This window comes from Urocampus carinirostris, chromosome 7 (genome assembly GCF_059441175.1).
Source record: "Urocampus carinirostris isolate Australia breed hairy pipefish chromosome 7, RoL_Ucar_1.0, whole genome shotgun sequence".
NCBI lineage: Eukaryota > Metazoa > Chordata > Actinopteri > Syngnathiformes > Syngnathidae > Urocampus > Urocampus carinirostris.
In genome coordinates this window covers 20,431,549-20,447,980 of record NC_142355.1, presented here as the reverse complement: position 1 = coordinate 20,447,980, position 16,432 = coordinate 20,431,549, and the positions used below count along the sequence as shown (strand labels likewise).

Genomic DNA, 16,432 nt, shown 5'->3' with positions numbered 1-16,432 from the left:
AATCATTATTTTTCCTGGCCCGTCTACAAATACAGTAATCCCTCGGTTTTCTCGGTTAATGGGGACCAAGACCACCCGCGAAAACTGAAAATCCGCGAAGTAGCGACCCCCCTTCAAAAATGCTTAAAAAAACGTATACAAGTATACAGTATACCCCCCCTGTATACAGTACACCATATAGAATATGGGTAGAGAGAGAGAGAGTGAAATTTATGTTATAACAAAAAAAAAAAGTATAATATGTTGTATGTACACGGAATAGGACTGCGGCGAGACCACTACAAACCATTCAGTATGATTGTATTAACCGCTCTCAACCACATGCAGCTATTTTGCTTTATTTCGCTTGTTAACACTACCGGTTACATATTGAGAATAAGAACAGTGAAAATGTGATATTTGATGAGTGTTTGTGAAGCGTTTTGGGAAACAACAGTTAAAAAAATGGTGAAAGCGCTACCTTCTGACAATAACAACATACTTTAGCTAGCGGCATCGAACGGCTTTTACAACAAATACACGAAACCACACACAATTAGCCGTGTTTAGGTAGTACAAACAACCTCTTGCTTTTGGTATAATAAAGTCAAACTTGAGATGAAATGTGACAGAAGAGAATATACTTACGTCGCGTCGCCGAGCTCCCTCCTTGATGAACTGAGCGCCACATGGGGGTGAGGTGGGAGGAGTTGAAGGAGGGGCGGGGTGAGCAAAGCGGCAATGACTAAGCATTGTGTCAGGGCCTCCCCCTCCCCTTCACAATAAGAGTGTCCACACCGTGTCCTCAGTTGACACAAGCTCGCGCTCAATGGCGTCAAGTCAATAAACGCTTTTATTGAGAAGGTAATGTATATTTTTTAGACCCGCGAAACTCTGAAGCCGCGAAAGTGGAAGCGCGAACTAGCGAGGTTCCACTGTACCCAATCCGGCCCCTAAATCAAAAAGGTTGTCCACTCATGTTATTAGGGTGTTAGGGGGTTGGGGTTAGATTAACTCGTAAATTATTTTTTAATACCCCCTCCATTTTTTCTCAAATCCTTTTCTTCTTTTGCAGGAGCTATTGTGACAATCTCTGCTACAATCCATTGAGTGCAGCGGACTTTGGGAAAATCATGAAGAACGTCTTTCCAAATATGAAGGCACGTCGACTCGGGATGAGAGGAAAATCCAAATATCCTTTCATGTATTTGTTTTGATCTTTAATATCTGAGAAGTGGTGTGAATACTGAATTGTCAGAACCAGAACAGTTGGGAAAACCCAAACGCGTAATGTTTCACATAAAGCTTTATTGGAGAATCAAGGAAGTCAGGTGCGGGGAAACAAACAACAGCGATCCTGTGCTCGCTGGGCAGGAGGAGCAAGGAGCTCACGGGATCGGAGTTTGGTCGGAATGTGGAAACGAGTGGGGTTGCCGGAATGGGACGATGTGCAAAAACGGGTAAAGTAGCCGGAGCGGGAGATGGGATCGTAGTCGGTGGGCAAAAACGGGTCAAGTAGCCGGAGCGGGAGATCAGAGCGTGGTCGATGGACAGAACGAGTCAAATAGCCAGAGACGATCGGGAAGTCAGAGACAGACGAGCAGGATACAGGTGAGGACGGGACAGACTGGAGACAGAGTCAAATAGTGCTTGCCTTGCATATGCGGAGGTTTGCTTACAGACTGCCAAGGAGTGAATGACAGTACTGAAGTTAAATAGGACGGGAACCAATCAGGCAATGAGCAACAGCTGGCGCCAAAGGAGCGGGCACAGGTGAGGGCACTGGATAATCGTGACCCTGAATACAATTTAGCACAGTCATATTTATCCTATCACTAGTTTGGATGACATTTTAGGTTTCCCTTTTTTATACAAAGTGAGTAAAAAGTGGTTACATTCCAGTTAGAATTACTGTATTTTTTGTAGTTTGGTGGCTGGGGGTTGCGACTAATACTCTGGTGCGACTTGTGTGTGAAATCATTAAAAATATCTTACCGTCGCTCTAAACCACTAGACGCGCTCTAGGCCTGTGTTGATGATTTTAAAATTGCCGGTGTTGTGCCGAAAAATGTGTGTCCGCGTGAAATGCCCCCTCCCAGAATACATCACTAAAATTACTTTTTATCTCATTTTGGGGGAAAAGTAGTATAACAGTTAAGCAAAGAGCATGTATGGAAATCATTTTCGAGCAAGTTCAAAATATGTACGTGCTTCGGCAACGAAGTGCAGCGCCGAATTGCGTTACTCAAGTAAAAGAACTGTTACGTCAGAATAAAATGACTCAAGTAGAAGTAAACATTTGTCATCCAAATAATTACTTGAGTAAAAGCAAGAGCGCTGAACAGTGTTCATGCTGTGCAGATCCTCGCGTTCTAAACAGAGAGAGAGAAGCTCGGCCCGTGCCCAAGATCTTAGCTCTATTTTTAATACATTCCCCAAAATGAGATATAAAAAGTCGTTTAAGCAATGTTGTGCGAGTGACGTATACTAGGAATACATTTCACGTGGAGGGACATTTTCCGGTATTTTATTAAAAAAAAGATGGTTTTGGTGTTGGATTTTATCAAATAAATTTTCCCCCAAAATGGGACTTATCCTCCAGTGTAACCCATATATGTTTTTACCTTCTTAATTATGCAATTTTTTTGGATGGTGCAATTTAAGTCAAGTCATATTTATTTGTTTTTTTTACCAGCTCGGTGGCCTTGGGGGTATGGCGCCCGCCCTGAGACTGGGAGGTTGTGGTTCAGGCCTCGGCCGAGTCATACCTAAGACTTAAACATTGGTCCCCTTTGCTTCCCTGCTTGGCGTTCAGCATTAGGGGTTGGAATTGGGGGGTTTGGTCACCTAATGACTCCCAACACCTCAGTTGGGTTGAGCGAGGGGGCTGGGAATCCCCTCCTCTAAATCAATCTCCCAAAAAAAGAGTCAGAAATGACTCTAGCCACCTCCCACTAGGGGGATATGGCTGTGGTATATATATATATATTTTATTTGTGACGCCTTTAATCCCAAAAAGTCTCAAAAGGCTGCACAGACCACAGATTATTGCAAACCACAGACTATTAAGACACCATCCCCTGATCTAAAACCTACATGAGCGCAAGGAAAACCTCAAAAACCTCAACATGAGGAAAATGAAGAAACCTTGAGAAGGGACAGCACATGAGGTAATCCCCCTTCCAGGATGACCAGGCTGCAATGGATGTTGCAAAAACAAATAATACTCAGATATTGTCAATGTGAACTATAGGTTATTCATATGCTAGAGAATAGAAGTATGTTTTAAGCCTAGATATAAACAGTTCCACTAAGGACCGGAACATAGGGGGGAATTAAATCTGAAAGATATGAGGGAGAAAGTCCATGCATGATTTTGTATATTACCAACAGAACCTTAAAATCACATCTTAAGCTAACAGGGAGCCAACGCAGGTTAGCTAAAATCGGGGTAATGTGATCAAACTTTCTTGAATCAGTGTTCATTTTACCTCTGAAAAGTGATGGGTCCTGGGGACTCGCATGCTCAAAAATCTATGGGTCATGACAGAGATCTATGGGTCCCCAAAATTAAGTGTTATCGAGGTTGAAATTGTAAATCGGCGACAAATATATAATATAAATCTATATTTTCATTCAGTTTTAATCATCACACTTAATTGGTTATACAAAGCAGTTCTCACTTCAGATTTTTCAGTTCACAAAAATATTGTACATTATACAAAATAATATTTCTGAAATATTAGTCTATATTCATGCAGTTTTAATCACTTCAGATTTTTCAGTTCATATATTCTTTGTGGTTTGCTGTCCCGCCACAGTTGTAATGCCTTCTCAAGGTCCAATTGTTTGGTAAGATGCACCTTTATAAGCTGGTGTTGTTGTGTTGCTGGGTGTACGCATGTAGCCTCCATTATCATCATCCTCATAGCGTAACCAGGAATATAATTGAGTCCATTTTGGCAGAAAAGTCCTTTTCTTGCTAGGACTATTCTTTTGTTTATTTTCTTTCGTCAAATCGTCCGCTTCAACACACGTGTTTTCCTTGCCTGTGCGATCTTCTGAAGAATTTCTCCGCCGTTTTTTCGTACCGGAATTATTGCCGTTGTTACCACTTTCTGTATTATGTTTCGACTTATTACTGACAATGAAGAAATTACCAATTTTTTGTTGATTTGCACCTACCAGCTCGGTAGCCTAGATGGTAGGGCGCCCGCTTTGAGACTGGGAGGTCGCTGGTTCGAGCCTCGGCCGAGTCATACCTAAGACTTACAACATTGGTACTCATTGCCTCCCTGCTTGGCGCTCAGCATTAAGGGGTGGAATGGGGGGTTTGCTCACCTAATGACTAAAATGGCTGCAATTCATACTTTGTAAAATGTCGTACATTAAGTTTGATTTTGTGAGTCACACAAATATAACATGTATTATATTTTTTACCACTTGGTGGTGCTGAAAACATTTCTCAAGGACTTTACTCATACATAGATAGATAGATAGATAGATACTTTATTCATCCCCGAAGGGAAATTCACGGCCTCTTCGTTAGAAAGTTTTATATTTTTGGCTGATTTTAACTTTTAGGTCACAGCTTAATTGAAGTAAAAAGACAAAAGCTGAACAAGACAGTGATTAAAACAATTTCATTAGAAAATTTAACGTCAAATATTGTGCAAACCTTAACTCCTTCCCACATATTGCTACAGCGGGTTAAGGAAGAAAGCTTTTGTTCACATGCCATCATTACCCAATTTGGACCTTCAGAAATCAGGCGAAGGGGTACGTTCTTCTGCCTCAACATGCAAATATTGCGACGTCTTCTTTCACTCACCTGTGATCTCCATTCCAGTGTGAACTGATGGAGCCGGCTGGGCAGTCTCCGAGCGCAGAGGATGAAATGAGATCAGCAGCCTGCGGTTTGGTGTGCGAGTGGGCTCAAAAGGTGTTAAGTCGTCAGTTTGACAATGTGGAGGACCTGGCGCGTTTCCTGCTCAATAGCCATTACATCGGTACCAAGTCCATGGCTGCACTCACTGTTATGACTGGAACACCCACAACAGGTACAGTCTAAGCATCTGCCTGTGAGGATTGAAAACATTGAAAAGCAAAAGAGACGGGTTATTTAAACTGTCCACAAATAGGCAATTTGATATTGACTTGATTTCTTTAATACAGCTTGACATGTTGAAATTTTTATTCAATGATCAGCCTTAAAGGGGGGGTAAGTAACTTCAACATATTCTACTTGTTCTGGCTGAAATCCTCATTGCAACTCCTTTTGTTGCGCGTGCAAGTATGTGAAATTCTTAGAAGCACTCGAATTTACGCTTCCTTTTTTATTTTTTTCAAAAGGGTTTGGATTGGCATTTGGATTGTATTTGAAACGGGCCTTTTCTTACTTTCACCACTTTCATCCTGGAATAAAATGAAACCATGACCGTGCGCGTGATAGCACTCTGTCCCCGCTAACAGCTCCCATCCCCAACTCCCCGCCACCTCCCATTCAGCGTATTGCGCTCCGTGGCAATAAAAGCGGATAGGTGTGTTGGAAAAAAATATATAAAGGCTCTTTGAACTCAATTGGGGAATGCTAACACATACTTAGTAGAGAAAATAATTTTACATTTTTTATGACACTTCAAACTACACACTTCACCTTTAACATCAATTTGTGGTATAGGTCAGTGTTTTCAACCATTGTGGCTCAGAAAATTACTCAATTTTTATCTTTTCAAAGAAAGCATACCATTGTTCAGTATCTTTTGCCTTCTTCCAGTGATCAGCTGTAACATTCATTCATGTAACTAGGTGGCAGCAGATATTTATACATATTTCCCTGAAAAATCTATTTTGTTGTGTGAATCTTTCAAAAACTGCACTGCAAAAAATAATAGTATCAAATACAGTAAAAAATATTTCCCTAATTTTGCTAATTCTAATACATTTCTAATTCCACTAAAACAAATTCTTTTATAATGTTATCGTGACTTCATGCTCGTCATCGCAGTTTTTTGTTGGTGTAGCATGAAAATGGTGAAAGTAAGAAAAGGCCTGTTTCAAATACAGTCCAAACGACAACCCAAACCCCAAACAGATGCAAAAACAAGAGTTTATATAAGACCATCTAAGAAATGCACATGCACCATAAGGAGCTTGACAGGTGCTGCAATGAAGACTTAAGCCAGAAGATGTCATCAGCGAGTAGAAAAATTCGAGACAGCAAAAACTGTTAACTTCACTCAATTCCTTTAAAATTGTAGGCGATCAAGTATGGGACAAATTAATATTTCTTCAAACCTTTCAAAATTGTCTGTTTTCTCCCCTTAGGCATGAAAACGCCAACACCCGCCTCTGCATTTGTACCCACGGCGGAAACCAACTCTTTCCAGCCGCAAGTGAAAACGCTGCCCTCGCCCTCTGTGGATGCAAAGCAACAACTGCAGCGCAAGATTCAGAAAAAGCAGCAAGAGCAGAAGTTGAACTCTCCGTTACCCAGCGACACGACAGTCAAACGAACTGAGGCCAGCACGCCCGGCCCGAGTATCCCCTGCGGAAGCCCAGCACTGTTGTCCCCTCAGCCCACCATAGGCATCGTAGTAGCGGCTGTGCCCAGCCCAGTCACGGTAGGTAATGTTTGAGGAGTACTGTAGTTTTTGCACTAAAAGGCTGTAGGGATTTTTCTAGCATTATTTTGGAAATAGTTAGATTTTAACAAATTATTCTTTACTGCAATCAGTAAACGAATTTGCCTCCAAGTGTTGCTTGTGCTCCACCATAAATCTTCTTTTTCTCTGAAGGATGCTAGAATGCCCTACACTGATAAAAATATAAATAATGTTATTACTATGAGTTCTTTGAGTTCTGATATGAATTACTAATGCCAAAAAAATTGATTCAATGAACCAGGCTGATTGAAATGGCCAAACAATTTATCAACACAGAGAATTAATGATAGGAAAAAAGGGGAAGGCGCCAGAGATTTGAAGTTAATGGCACAAAAAGGAGTTTGCCGCTATAATGTTAGTCAATTTGGGGAGATTTGTACAGGGGAAAAAAAGTTAATTCCGGAGAACCGGAAAACATGGTGTTAAATCTGAAACCGTCCTCTTACTTGTTGTTGCGGAGAGATTTGGTCTCGTGCTCTGTATGGTTTCAACGTGTTTCTTGTAGTTCTACTAAAAAGTGCTCAAAACGTAACCACAGAGTATAGTTCTTTAAGCAAAAATCAAACTTTCTCTTTTACATGGCAGATGTGTTTTGCTCCGTAGTAGAATACATCAAAATTGGGGTACGTAATTTGTAAACTTAAGCCTGCAATCATAATATGAGCCAGGAGATGGCAGCAGAGTAACGCATGTTATGAATTTATTTCTTAAACCTGCTCGAATAAACTTATTTTTTTCATCTCGCCCTGAACAGGCCTGATAAAAGTAAAATATAGGCAAATAGGCACAATGGAAAATAAAGCATAAAAGCTCCTTGAACTCAGTTGGCAATTTTTAACGCATCCTGAATAGAGAAAATATTTAACTTGACTTTTTGAAGACACTTCAATCTATGGACCCCAATTTTGATGCCAAACCTCATAATCATATTTACAAGTCTTTGATTGACCGGTGTCCTCTTTTTATGTAATAATAAATAATGTGAGGATGCTTAATTTCAACACATTTGAAGATGAAGTAAAACATTCTTACAACATAACAATACAGTGATCGTATAGTGGAACTTAACAACGATTAACTGCAAAATACCAGAAGAAAACAATAACATGTACAAAATGTCCTTGAACACATCACTAGCACGCACACATGAAAGCGGACCATGTGACAAAACTCCAGTTTTGCGCCAATTCAACAATTAAAAAATAAATAAAATAAAGACAAAAGAAAAGTCTGTTTACCTGCAACATAGTGTGACAAACATACAGTGGTAGATGTGGTGGCTGTCCGTACTACGCCACATCTCTCTCTTTCAGTGTCATAACTGAAAATATGATAGACAAATATTGCCTATTGTATTATGTAGATGTAAATATACTTTGAAATAAAATTGTAATCCGAAAATTAATTTTTGTTTTAACTAAAAAAAAAAACATGTATTACCTCGTTTTTGTGTAACTGTAATGAAATACATCCTGATTAAATAAAGCCATGACGTGTATTTTGTTACTCCCCAAGCCTTCTTACGGACAATTCTTGACCAAAGCAAGAACAAAAGTGGATTTGCAATGATCATTTTAACCACTAGAGGGCATGCGAAGGTCACTCTATAAAGGCAGTACAGTATGTACTAATTCAATTGTACAATGCATTTCCAATTTTATCCGGTATTTTCTTGTATAAAAAGCACATTTGATTATATGGTGCACTTATATCGGGTTGTTAGGTGCGCCTTATAGTTCCGAAAATACAGTATATTGAGACGTTTTTTAATGGTTTGCATCAACAGAAAGGGGAAACTTATCCAAATGCTCACAGAGAAAATTATGAATCATCGCACTAGTTTTTAATGTTTAATGATATAATGTTATAATTTTTGAAAACAATATGCATAACTTGGCTCACATTAAAGAGACAGTGTATTATTTTGCAGCTTCTTATAGAAAAAAAACTTCATTAATTTAAAAGAACAGTATTGATTTGAAAAACAAACAAAAACGAGATATTTGCATGTATCTATATCCTAGGGGGAGCTGACATAATTGGAACTCCAAAAACCTCACGAAAGGCTTGGCAAAAGAAAAAAAAACGAGAAAAATGGTGCAGTTGGTCTACTTGTGCTTTTTAGCACTCGTCTTCAGTTGCAAGACACAGAAGTGACATCTAGTGGTCAAATTATACACACTGCTCATTTCATTGTCATTTTTTAACGATACTATATTTTTAAACATGTTTTTTAGAAAAATATTAAAGCTCCCTGAAATACCTCTTATTTTGATTTTACATTAAATGATAGGTTAAAATGAAGTTCAATATTCATCAAAAAATGGATTAAAATTTAGGTCTATGCAAAAGATGAATATATTTGTTTACTATAAAAAGAAAATGACGGGGTATGCTTATTTGTTTGTGGTGTACAATACCAATGTTACTTAATGGCCCAAATATTTCATCAATGGAAAAAAAACTTAAAATAGTGTATCAGTAAATTTAAAAAAATATATTTACATATATTGATTCTTTTAGGGAAGTTGTCCTTTCACCGGTCATGACTTTCTCGGTCAATGTAGATTTGCATTTATCAATCAGTTACACATGCATAAATTAGCTTTTTTTAATGATTAAAATGTAACATAAAAATGCCATGTCTGGACAACACTAGGATATTAATGGTATTGTCATTATCGACAAAGTACGAAGCATCACTGTGTTTTGTTGTTCTCTCAGGTACAGAGAAGCAGGCAGCTGATGACTTCTCCGAGCCCAGTCGGAACCACAGAGGGTAAAGTGCTGCCTGTCAACTTAGTGGTCACCCAATCACTTAAGCAGTCTCCTAAAGCCCCACAAAACATCCCGGCAAGTCCCGTGGGGGACCGGTTGGCACGTCACGGCACCCGTTACGCTCAGATCCTGCCCAAGCCGTCCGCCACCAGCGCCATCACGCTTCGATCCCCTCCTACCCTGCTCATCACCAACAGCCCCATCAAAACTGTGATGCCCACTTCCCACGTCAGCTCAGTCAACGTGGTAAAGATGACGGCAATCGCGTTAGCTCCTAGCAGCACCAGCACTAGCAGCAGCACTACGAGCTGCAGCACCGTCGTACGCCCCGCCTCGGCCGGCCTGGGCGCGAGTTACGCCTCAGATGAATCGCAGGGTGCAAGCCAAGCTGCCCCAGTCAGAGCTATTGCGTCCGCTTCAACGCCCTCAGCTGATGTCAAGGTGTCGGAAGCTGGAAACTACAACTCTGCTGCAGAGAAGACCGGCGAGGAGAGACTGGCAAAGTTCCGAGCTGCAAGTGAGCCGAGCTTCTCCATTAAATGTTCTGCTGGACCAGAAAAGGTCTCGAGGATAAGGAGCGACTCCATATCTCTTTCCAACTCGGTAGCTGTAGCTGGGATTCAGGACAGCAATAATACGAACTGCCATGACACCTTGTACTTGACTGTGGATAATCACAACTCCATCGGTAACTTGTCAACCAGTGGCTCCTCTATCAGTATTTCAGCTTCAAAGGACCCTTGCTCGGATACCAAGACTCCCAGAAAGCGTGCCGGCCCTCCTGGAGAGTCCCATGTCATCCCAGTAAAAAGAGTTTTTATATCCCAGCAGCCGCTCGTCACAGCTGACAATCCTAAACCCGGAATTGGTGCCGCTGTGAAAAGGATTCCACGACCAGGCACACCGGCACGGCCGGAAAGCGCCCCTTGCAAAGTGACAGTGAAACATGTTTCAGTCAATCAGACGCAGATCCTGGCGCTCTCTGACACGCCTGTCGCGCACATCCAGGGCTCCCCGACTGTTGTCAAACCACAGGCCTTGATATTGAAACGGGGAGATCGCCTACCCGAAGCGGCGGGGACATCTGAACAGGCACTGTTGCAGCAGATCGCCACGGAAACGCGTGCCATTCCAAACAACTCAGGAGCACACAATGCCTCTGTGATGAGCGAACTCAAGAGCACAATATGGGAAGATGAGCTCCAAAAGCATGTGCAGATACCAGCGGAACACAAGCAAGCCCCTGCGGACCAGCTATCGCTTATAGCCCAGCCCCACGACACCCCCGGTCAGCTCATCCTGGCGCAGGAAATGGTTGATTTTGCCGGCTCTCAGCCCAACATGGACTACTTCCCGTTTAATGATGACGACATGACACAGGACAGTATTGTAGAAGAGCTGGTCCAGATGGAGGAGCAGATGAAGCTGAAAGGTCTTTTCAGCAGCTGTGTGGACGTTTCCCTCCAAAACCAGCAGGCCAACAACCAAAACTCAGCGCTCGTCGCTCATCAGGCCGGCACGACTTTCTACCACTCTGCTCACAGCAGCACAACTCCAGTGCAAACACCTACACCCACACCTACGCCTACTCCTACGCCAACCCCGACATCCGAGATGACTCTCAGCCACAGCCTGACAAGAGAGAGCCCCTGCTCCCGCATGGCTCCCATCACTCCGGTAGAAGGAACACTGGGTCGCCACACCCCAATCAGCACACCACTATCCAACTGCAGCAGCAGCGTACCCCCGAGCCCAGTGGAGTGCAGGAATCCTTTTGCCTTCACGCCCATCAATTCCAGCATCACTTCTTTCCACGACGTCAGCATCGTCTCTAGCAGCCCCGTAAAGCCCATGCAAAGGCCCATGGCCACGCACCCCGACAAGGCTAAACTGGAGTGGATCAACAACCGCTACAACAGCAATTCAGCCGGACCCTTGTCCAACCAAGGCCTTGGTCTCTTGCCGAGCTACCAGGACCTGGTTGACGACCAGTTCCGTAAACCTCACGCTTTCGCAATCCCAGGCCAGTCATTTCAACCTCAATCCAGGCCGGATTCGGTTCACTTTGGCACTCTGACACCGATCTCCCCAGTGCAGCCACAGCAAGCACAGCAGCAAGCCACGGCTGCGGCCACGCCCCCGAAACAGGAGAGTTTCGCTGTTCCAGCTCCGCTGGACAATAAAACGCCGACCACTTCATCACCAGCTACCTTCCGCTGTCGCAGTGTCAGCCCTGCGGTGCGCCAGAGGAACTCCAGTGGCAACACTGGCCACCAGGCTACCACTGCCCCTAATTCCTCCAACACCACCCTCACCGTGGTCTCACCCTTTAACTCAGCCATCACTTCCGAAGTCTTCAGCATCCTGTCGAACGTCCAGTCGGCTGGTTCCATCCAGAGGTAAGATCTTAAGATCTTAATTTCAGCCAGGTTAGGCCTAAAACGTCAATCATCATGTTTAGGTCTTGCTCGGTCTTCTCTCTCGCTGACCTTTTTTGAACAGATAAATGTTTATACAAATGTACATTAAAACCATATGTGGATTAAATCATTATTTTGTCACCATTGGCTGTGATATTTCTATGCTATTATCACAGTGTGTTTTAAGGACATGAGTAGTTTTGGCCACAAGAGACCAAGGTGTGCAAGTCAAGTCATGTTTATTTGTGACGCCCTTAATCACACGGAGTCTCAAAGGCCTGCACAGACCACAGATTATTGCAAACCAGACTATTATTACACCATCCTCTGATCTGAAATGTACACGAGGGCAAGGGAAAACCTCCACATGATGAAAATGAAGAAACCTTGAGAAGGGACCGCACATGAGGTAATCCCCCTTCCAGAATGATCAGTCTGCAATCAATGTTATAATAACAATTAATACACAGATATTTTCAACATGAAATGTAGGTCATTCTAAACTATAGAATAGAAGTGTGTTTTAAACCTCAATTTAAACAGTTCCACTGAGGTTGCAGATTGAATCAAGTTGCCACATCACCTCACGTACCGTACTAAACTCTTGCACTGTTAATTCAAAGAACGCTTTCCTTTCTCTGTCTATTTTCCACCCGTCATTATTCTACTTTGTCTCCCTGCCTCTCGCTCTTGTGCCACACTCGATTTTTAAGGGCGTACTGCTGCTGGTGGTTTATAGCCCAGTTTTCAACGCGTCAAAATGACGAACGGCCTCAAGTCTTTCCCGTCAACTCTTAAAAAATGATGAAAAATTGTGGGCTAATGCAACCTCTGCAGGCACAGAATTATAAAACATGTAAATGTTAATTCAGTCTTGTTTAACTTTAATTGCATTACAAACTACAGGCTTTAATTTTTATCATAAATCACATCTCCTCCTCTCGAGTGTTCACAAAGGAAATGTAAAATTTCGGGGTGCTTGAGGCTCGATCCTAAAAATCAAGTTAATTGTTTGCGCTTGGGCTTGGTCGGGCTGGGTTTTTTTATGCACAATCTTATCTTTGGTTCCATCCACAGCATGGTCCAACGCAGCCAGTCGGTCCCCCTGAGCATCATGATGCAGAGTGAGATGGGCCCAAGCAACACCGCCAAAATCACCAATGTCCTCCTCAGCAAGATGGAGTCAGACGGTGACGATTCGGTCCGCGGGCTGGGTGTCAACAATCTTCCGTCCAACTACACAGCGCGCATGAACCTTACCCAAATCCTGGAAACCACTCCGGCTTTCGCAGCTGGAACGCCGCTGCCCAGCACCTCTGGGCCGGCTGCCTTAGAGCTCCAGCAGCACTGCTACACGGCAGAAGCTGAGATGCTCTCCAGCCAAGCACAAGATGGAGCCGGTGAGCCAGACCAGCAGCAGCAACAGCTCCATGAGATCCCAGTTCAGACGCAGCAGCAGGCAGAGGACGAGCAGCAGCAGCTGGATTTCAACAACACTGTCAAAGACCTGCTGGGGGACGACACTCTCAACCCCAGTTCCCAACTGGTGGGCCAGGTGGCCTCTGAACTGAACGCCGTGGCGTCCGACTTTTCAAACGACATCCGACTGACCACAGATCTGTCCAGTAGCATCACTGACCTTAACACCTTGGACACCAATCTGCTGTTCGACCCCAATCAGCAGCAGGAACAATATGAAGACTCGACACTGGAAGAACTGAAGAACGACCCTCTATTTCAGCAGATATGCAGTGATACTGTGAACTCCGGCTTCGACTGGCTGGAGAGCAAAGACCAGCCGACCACAGTCGAGATGCTCGGTTGATCTTACCTTTGATTCTTTTACACTTGTGTTCTGTGTCACTCGTTTGTTTGGTGCGTATGTCGTATATCTGTTTTGGGGAAACTACAGTTTGTTGGGATTTGTCTGGACTTTAGACGTTGGGTTTGAAAAAAAAAAAAAGTACCAGGCTTATTCTTTTCTCTCTTTCTGCTGATGTTCCGTTAACCTTCCTCTTTTTCGCCATCCCCTTACTCCCATGTCTACAATTAGAAATGAAAGCGTTGAAAATAAAGAAAGGAAGGGATTGAAGTAGCTCAGTAGTGCTGCACAAGCATATAGAGAAAATCTTCCATGATAGAACAATCCAATAATGCAATATTGAACAAAGATGGATAGGAGATTTGGCACAATATGTCATCACCAAAAATGCTGTAAACTATTTTCCATGTGTGCAGTTCAACCAAATGTAGATCATAATAGATAGGTAGTGTGACTTTTGGTCGTTTCCAGGCCATCGCGAAATATTCAAAAGGGCAGCGACTCGGGTTGCCAGGTGCTGAATTTTTGACCAATTATTTCTACTTATCAGAAATGTAACTGAAAGAACGCTTGAGAATTGTTGACATTTTCTTTCTGAAAAGCCTAACTTCATACTGTTGAATAACTTCTAAAGGGAGTGGATGAAACGGTAGGGGGACAATAGGATTTCCAGGCCACTTGTCGGACAAAATATTGAAAGGAATCAACAACTGGCTGCCTTATTCCTTCTGTCCTAGGCCTTACGCCACTTTTGGAGAGACTACATAGACATGTGTTAAGATAGAACCATGCAAAGCATCTTTGTCATATCAAGGCAGCTGTTACTCTTAATATTTCCAGCACTATTCCTTCATCTTGTTTGCAGTGTTACAGCATAGATGAGTTTCTTTTGTGTACAGGATAGCCATTCGATAACACTGTATTTCATTTAGAGGAATTTGGTATAACGTCACAAAACCAATGGCAGGCACGCTTTAAGTCATTCGGTTTTCTTTTTTGCATGCTTGAATAGAAATAAAATAACAAACGGTTTGGAGAAGGCTAAGAGACAAAAGTCACGCGCTGATGTCTTCTGGAATAAAACGTGCGATCCGGCCTTATTTCCATACCAAAGATTTGGAAAAGAGATTATTTCAAACGGTCACTCGTAGCAGGGTTGATCATTCGAAACACTTTTATCGTATCTAAAAGGGGGAAAGGCGTGACATGAATTCTATGTATAGTATGTATATTGGGGAAGTGGACACAAACCGATAAGTTAACCACGGACCTGTCGAAGCATGTTGAAACCGTCACTGCTATGTGATACAGTAGGAGGCTTACTTGAGTTTATGGCAAATGTCAATGTTGTACAAGTCACGTTTAAGCTCCTTTTGTAAATAGGATAGATACATAGAGATTTGATGTATCCAGACACTATAATACGGCCATTATTATAACTAAGTATATCATTCAAAATAAGCATTGAAAAAAAAAAGCTTAACAGATGTTTAGTCGGCAAGATACTCTGTATGTTGTGTGTTACATTTTCTGGCTTAGAGTGTCGTAAAAGTAATGCTGTCTGGTCTTTGCTTGCTGATTTTATTTGACTTTTTGTGGAGGAGAAGCTGAAGGGTGTGTCATTTCAACGTGAAGGGGTGAGAAACTGTTAACTGGTCGCAAACATTTTAGCGACAAAGCCTTTCAGCAGACACTGGAGAACAAAAAACGTACGCTCGTGTTTCCAACAAAGGTCAGAGGTCCTCATTATTGCACTAAATTTTTACGACACGCGCCTTTGCCACGTCTTAACAGACATACGTAACGACGGACGCCCGCCAGATGAAAAAAAAAGTATTTTTTATGACAAGGTAAGGAGAATAACTGACTAATTGTCTTGTAGCAAAATGTGCATTAATCTCAGTGAGATACACATTTCTTACGCATTCTCATACATGAGAATATGAAGCATTGGTTGGGGGGTGGGCGATATGAGTAACCTTTAAAAACCTACGTGCTCATTTGTCTTGATAAATGATTGTACGCACGCATGTGTGATGTCTTCTGTTGTATTTGATCTATTCTCGGTGACCACTTTCTGCTGTGAGGTGGGCAGGTTCTGTTCACCAGATAGGTAGTCCCAGTTTTGTCAGTTACTTCTGTTTGCTGTTTACTAAGTTAAATTGTTCCGTTGTCTTACTTTCATGACTGTTTTATTATGACGTTTTTTGGGGGTTGAATATGTCTTGAAGTTCATTTGTTTAAACATGCTCCTGTTTTTTGTTTCTCTAATTAAAGGCACTGATATTTGAATTCTTATTGAAGGAAATTCACCTCTTCTGAGCGACATCTGGCAGTAATTTTCCCTTTGACTGACCCGGATCCAACTCTCTTTCACACTTAAATTCATTTGAAAAGAAAAAAAAATACCCTCCTCCGTGGTGTTGTCTGGTGTACTGCTTAATGTACAGTAGCTTGTTAATATTGCAAACGCATCGTTCCTCTTTTTTTTCAATGGAAAGTACTCACTTGTGAGATTTTTAAAGTGGTTTTAAAAGCCAATAAACTTTTTTTAAAGAATGATTTGGGTGTTATTTATTATATGTTTGGATTATGTTGAGATCTCAGCTCTTTTCAAATCAGCATCAGTAACACTTCGAAAAAACATTGGGGCGGCATGGCAGCTGAGTGGTTAGCACGTCTGTGGCACAGTTCAAATGTCAAGGGTTCAAATGCAGCTACCATACCACCTGTGCGGGGTTTGCATGTTCTCCCCGTGTTTGCGTGGG

General features: G+C 42.3%; 1 protein-coding gene across 2 annotated transcripts in view; it reads left to right on the top strand.

Moving 5' to 3' along the window:
* Positions 1 to 16,226, top strand: part of rfx7b (regulatory factor X7b) — a 32,180-nt gene extending 15,954 nt beyond the window's left edge. For both annotated transcript variants that reach the window (XM_088340077.1, XM_088340075.1), the window contains exons 6-11: positions 1,055 to 1,175; positions 4,678 to 4,758; positions 4,829 to 5,039; positions 6,307 to 6,602; positions 9,369 to 11,821; positions 12,920 to 16,226. In XM_088340077.1, coding sequence (XP_088196203.1) covers positions 1,055 to 1,175; positions 4,678 to 4,758; positions 4,829 to 5,039; positions 6,307 to 6,602; positions 9,369 to 11,821; positions 12,920 to 13,667 — 3,910 coding nt within the window. In that variant the 3' untranslated portion in view covers positions 13,668 to 16,226. The remainder of the gene's footprint in view (positions 1 to 1,054; positions 1,176 to 4,677; positions 4,759 to 4,828; positions 5,040 to 6,306; positions 6,603 to 9,368; positions 11,822 to 12,919) is intronic.
* The last annotated feature ends 206 nt before the right edge of the window (positions 16,227 to 16,432 follow it).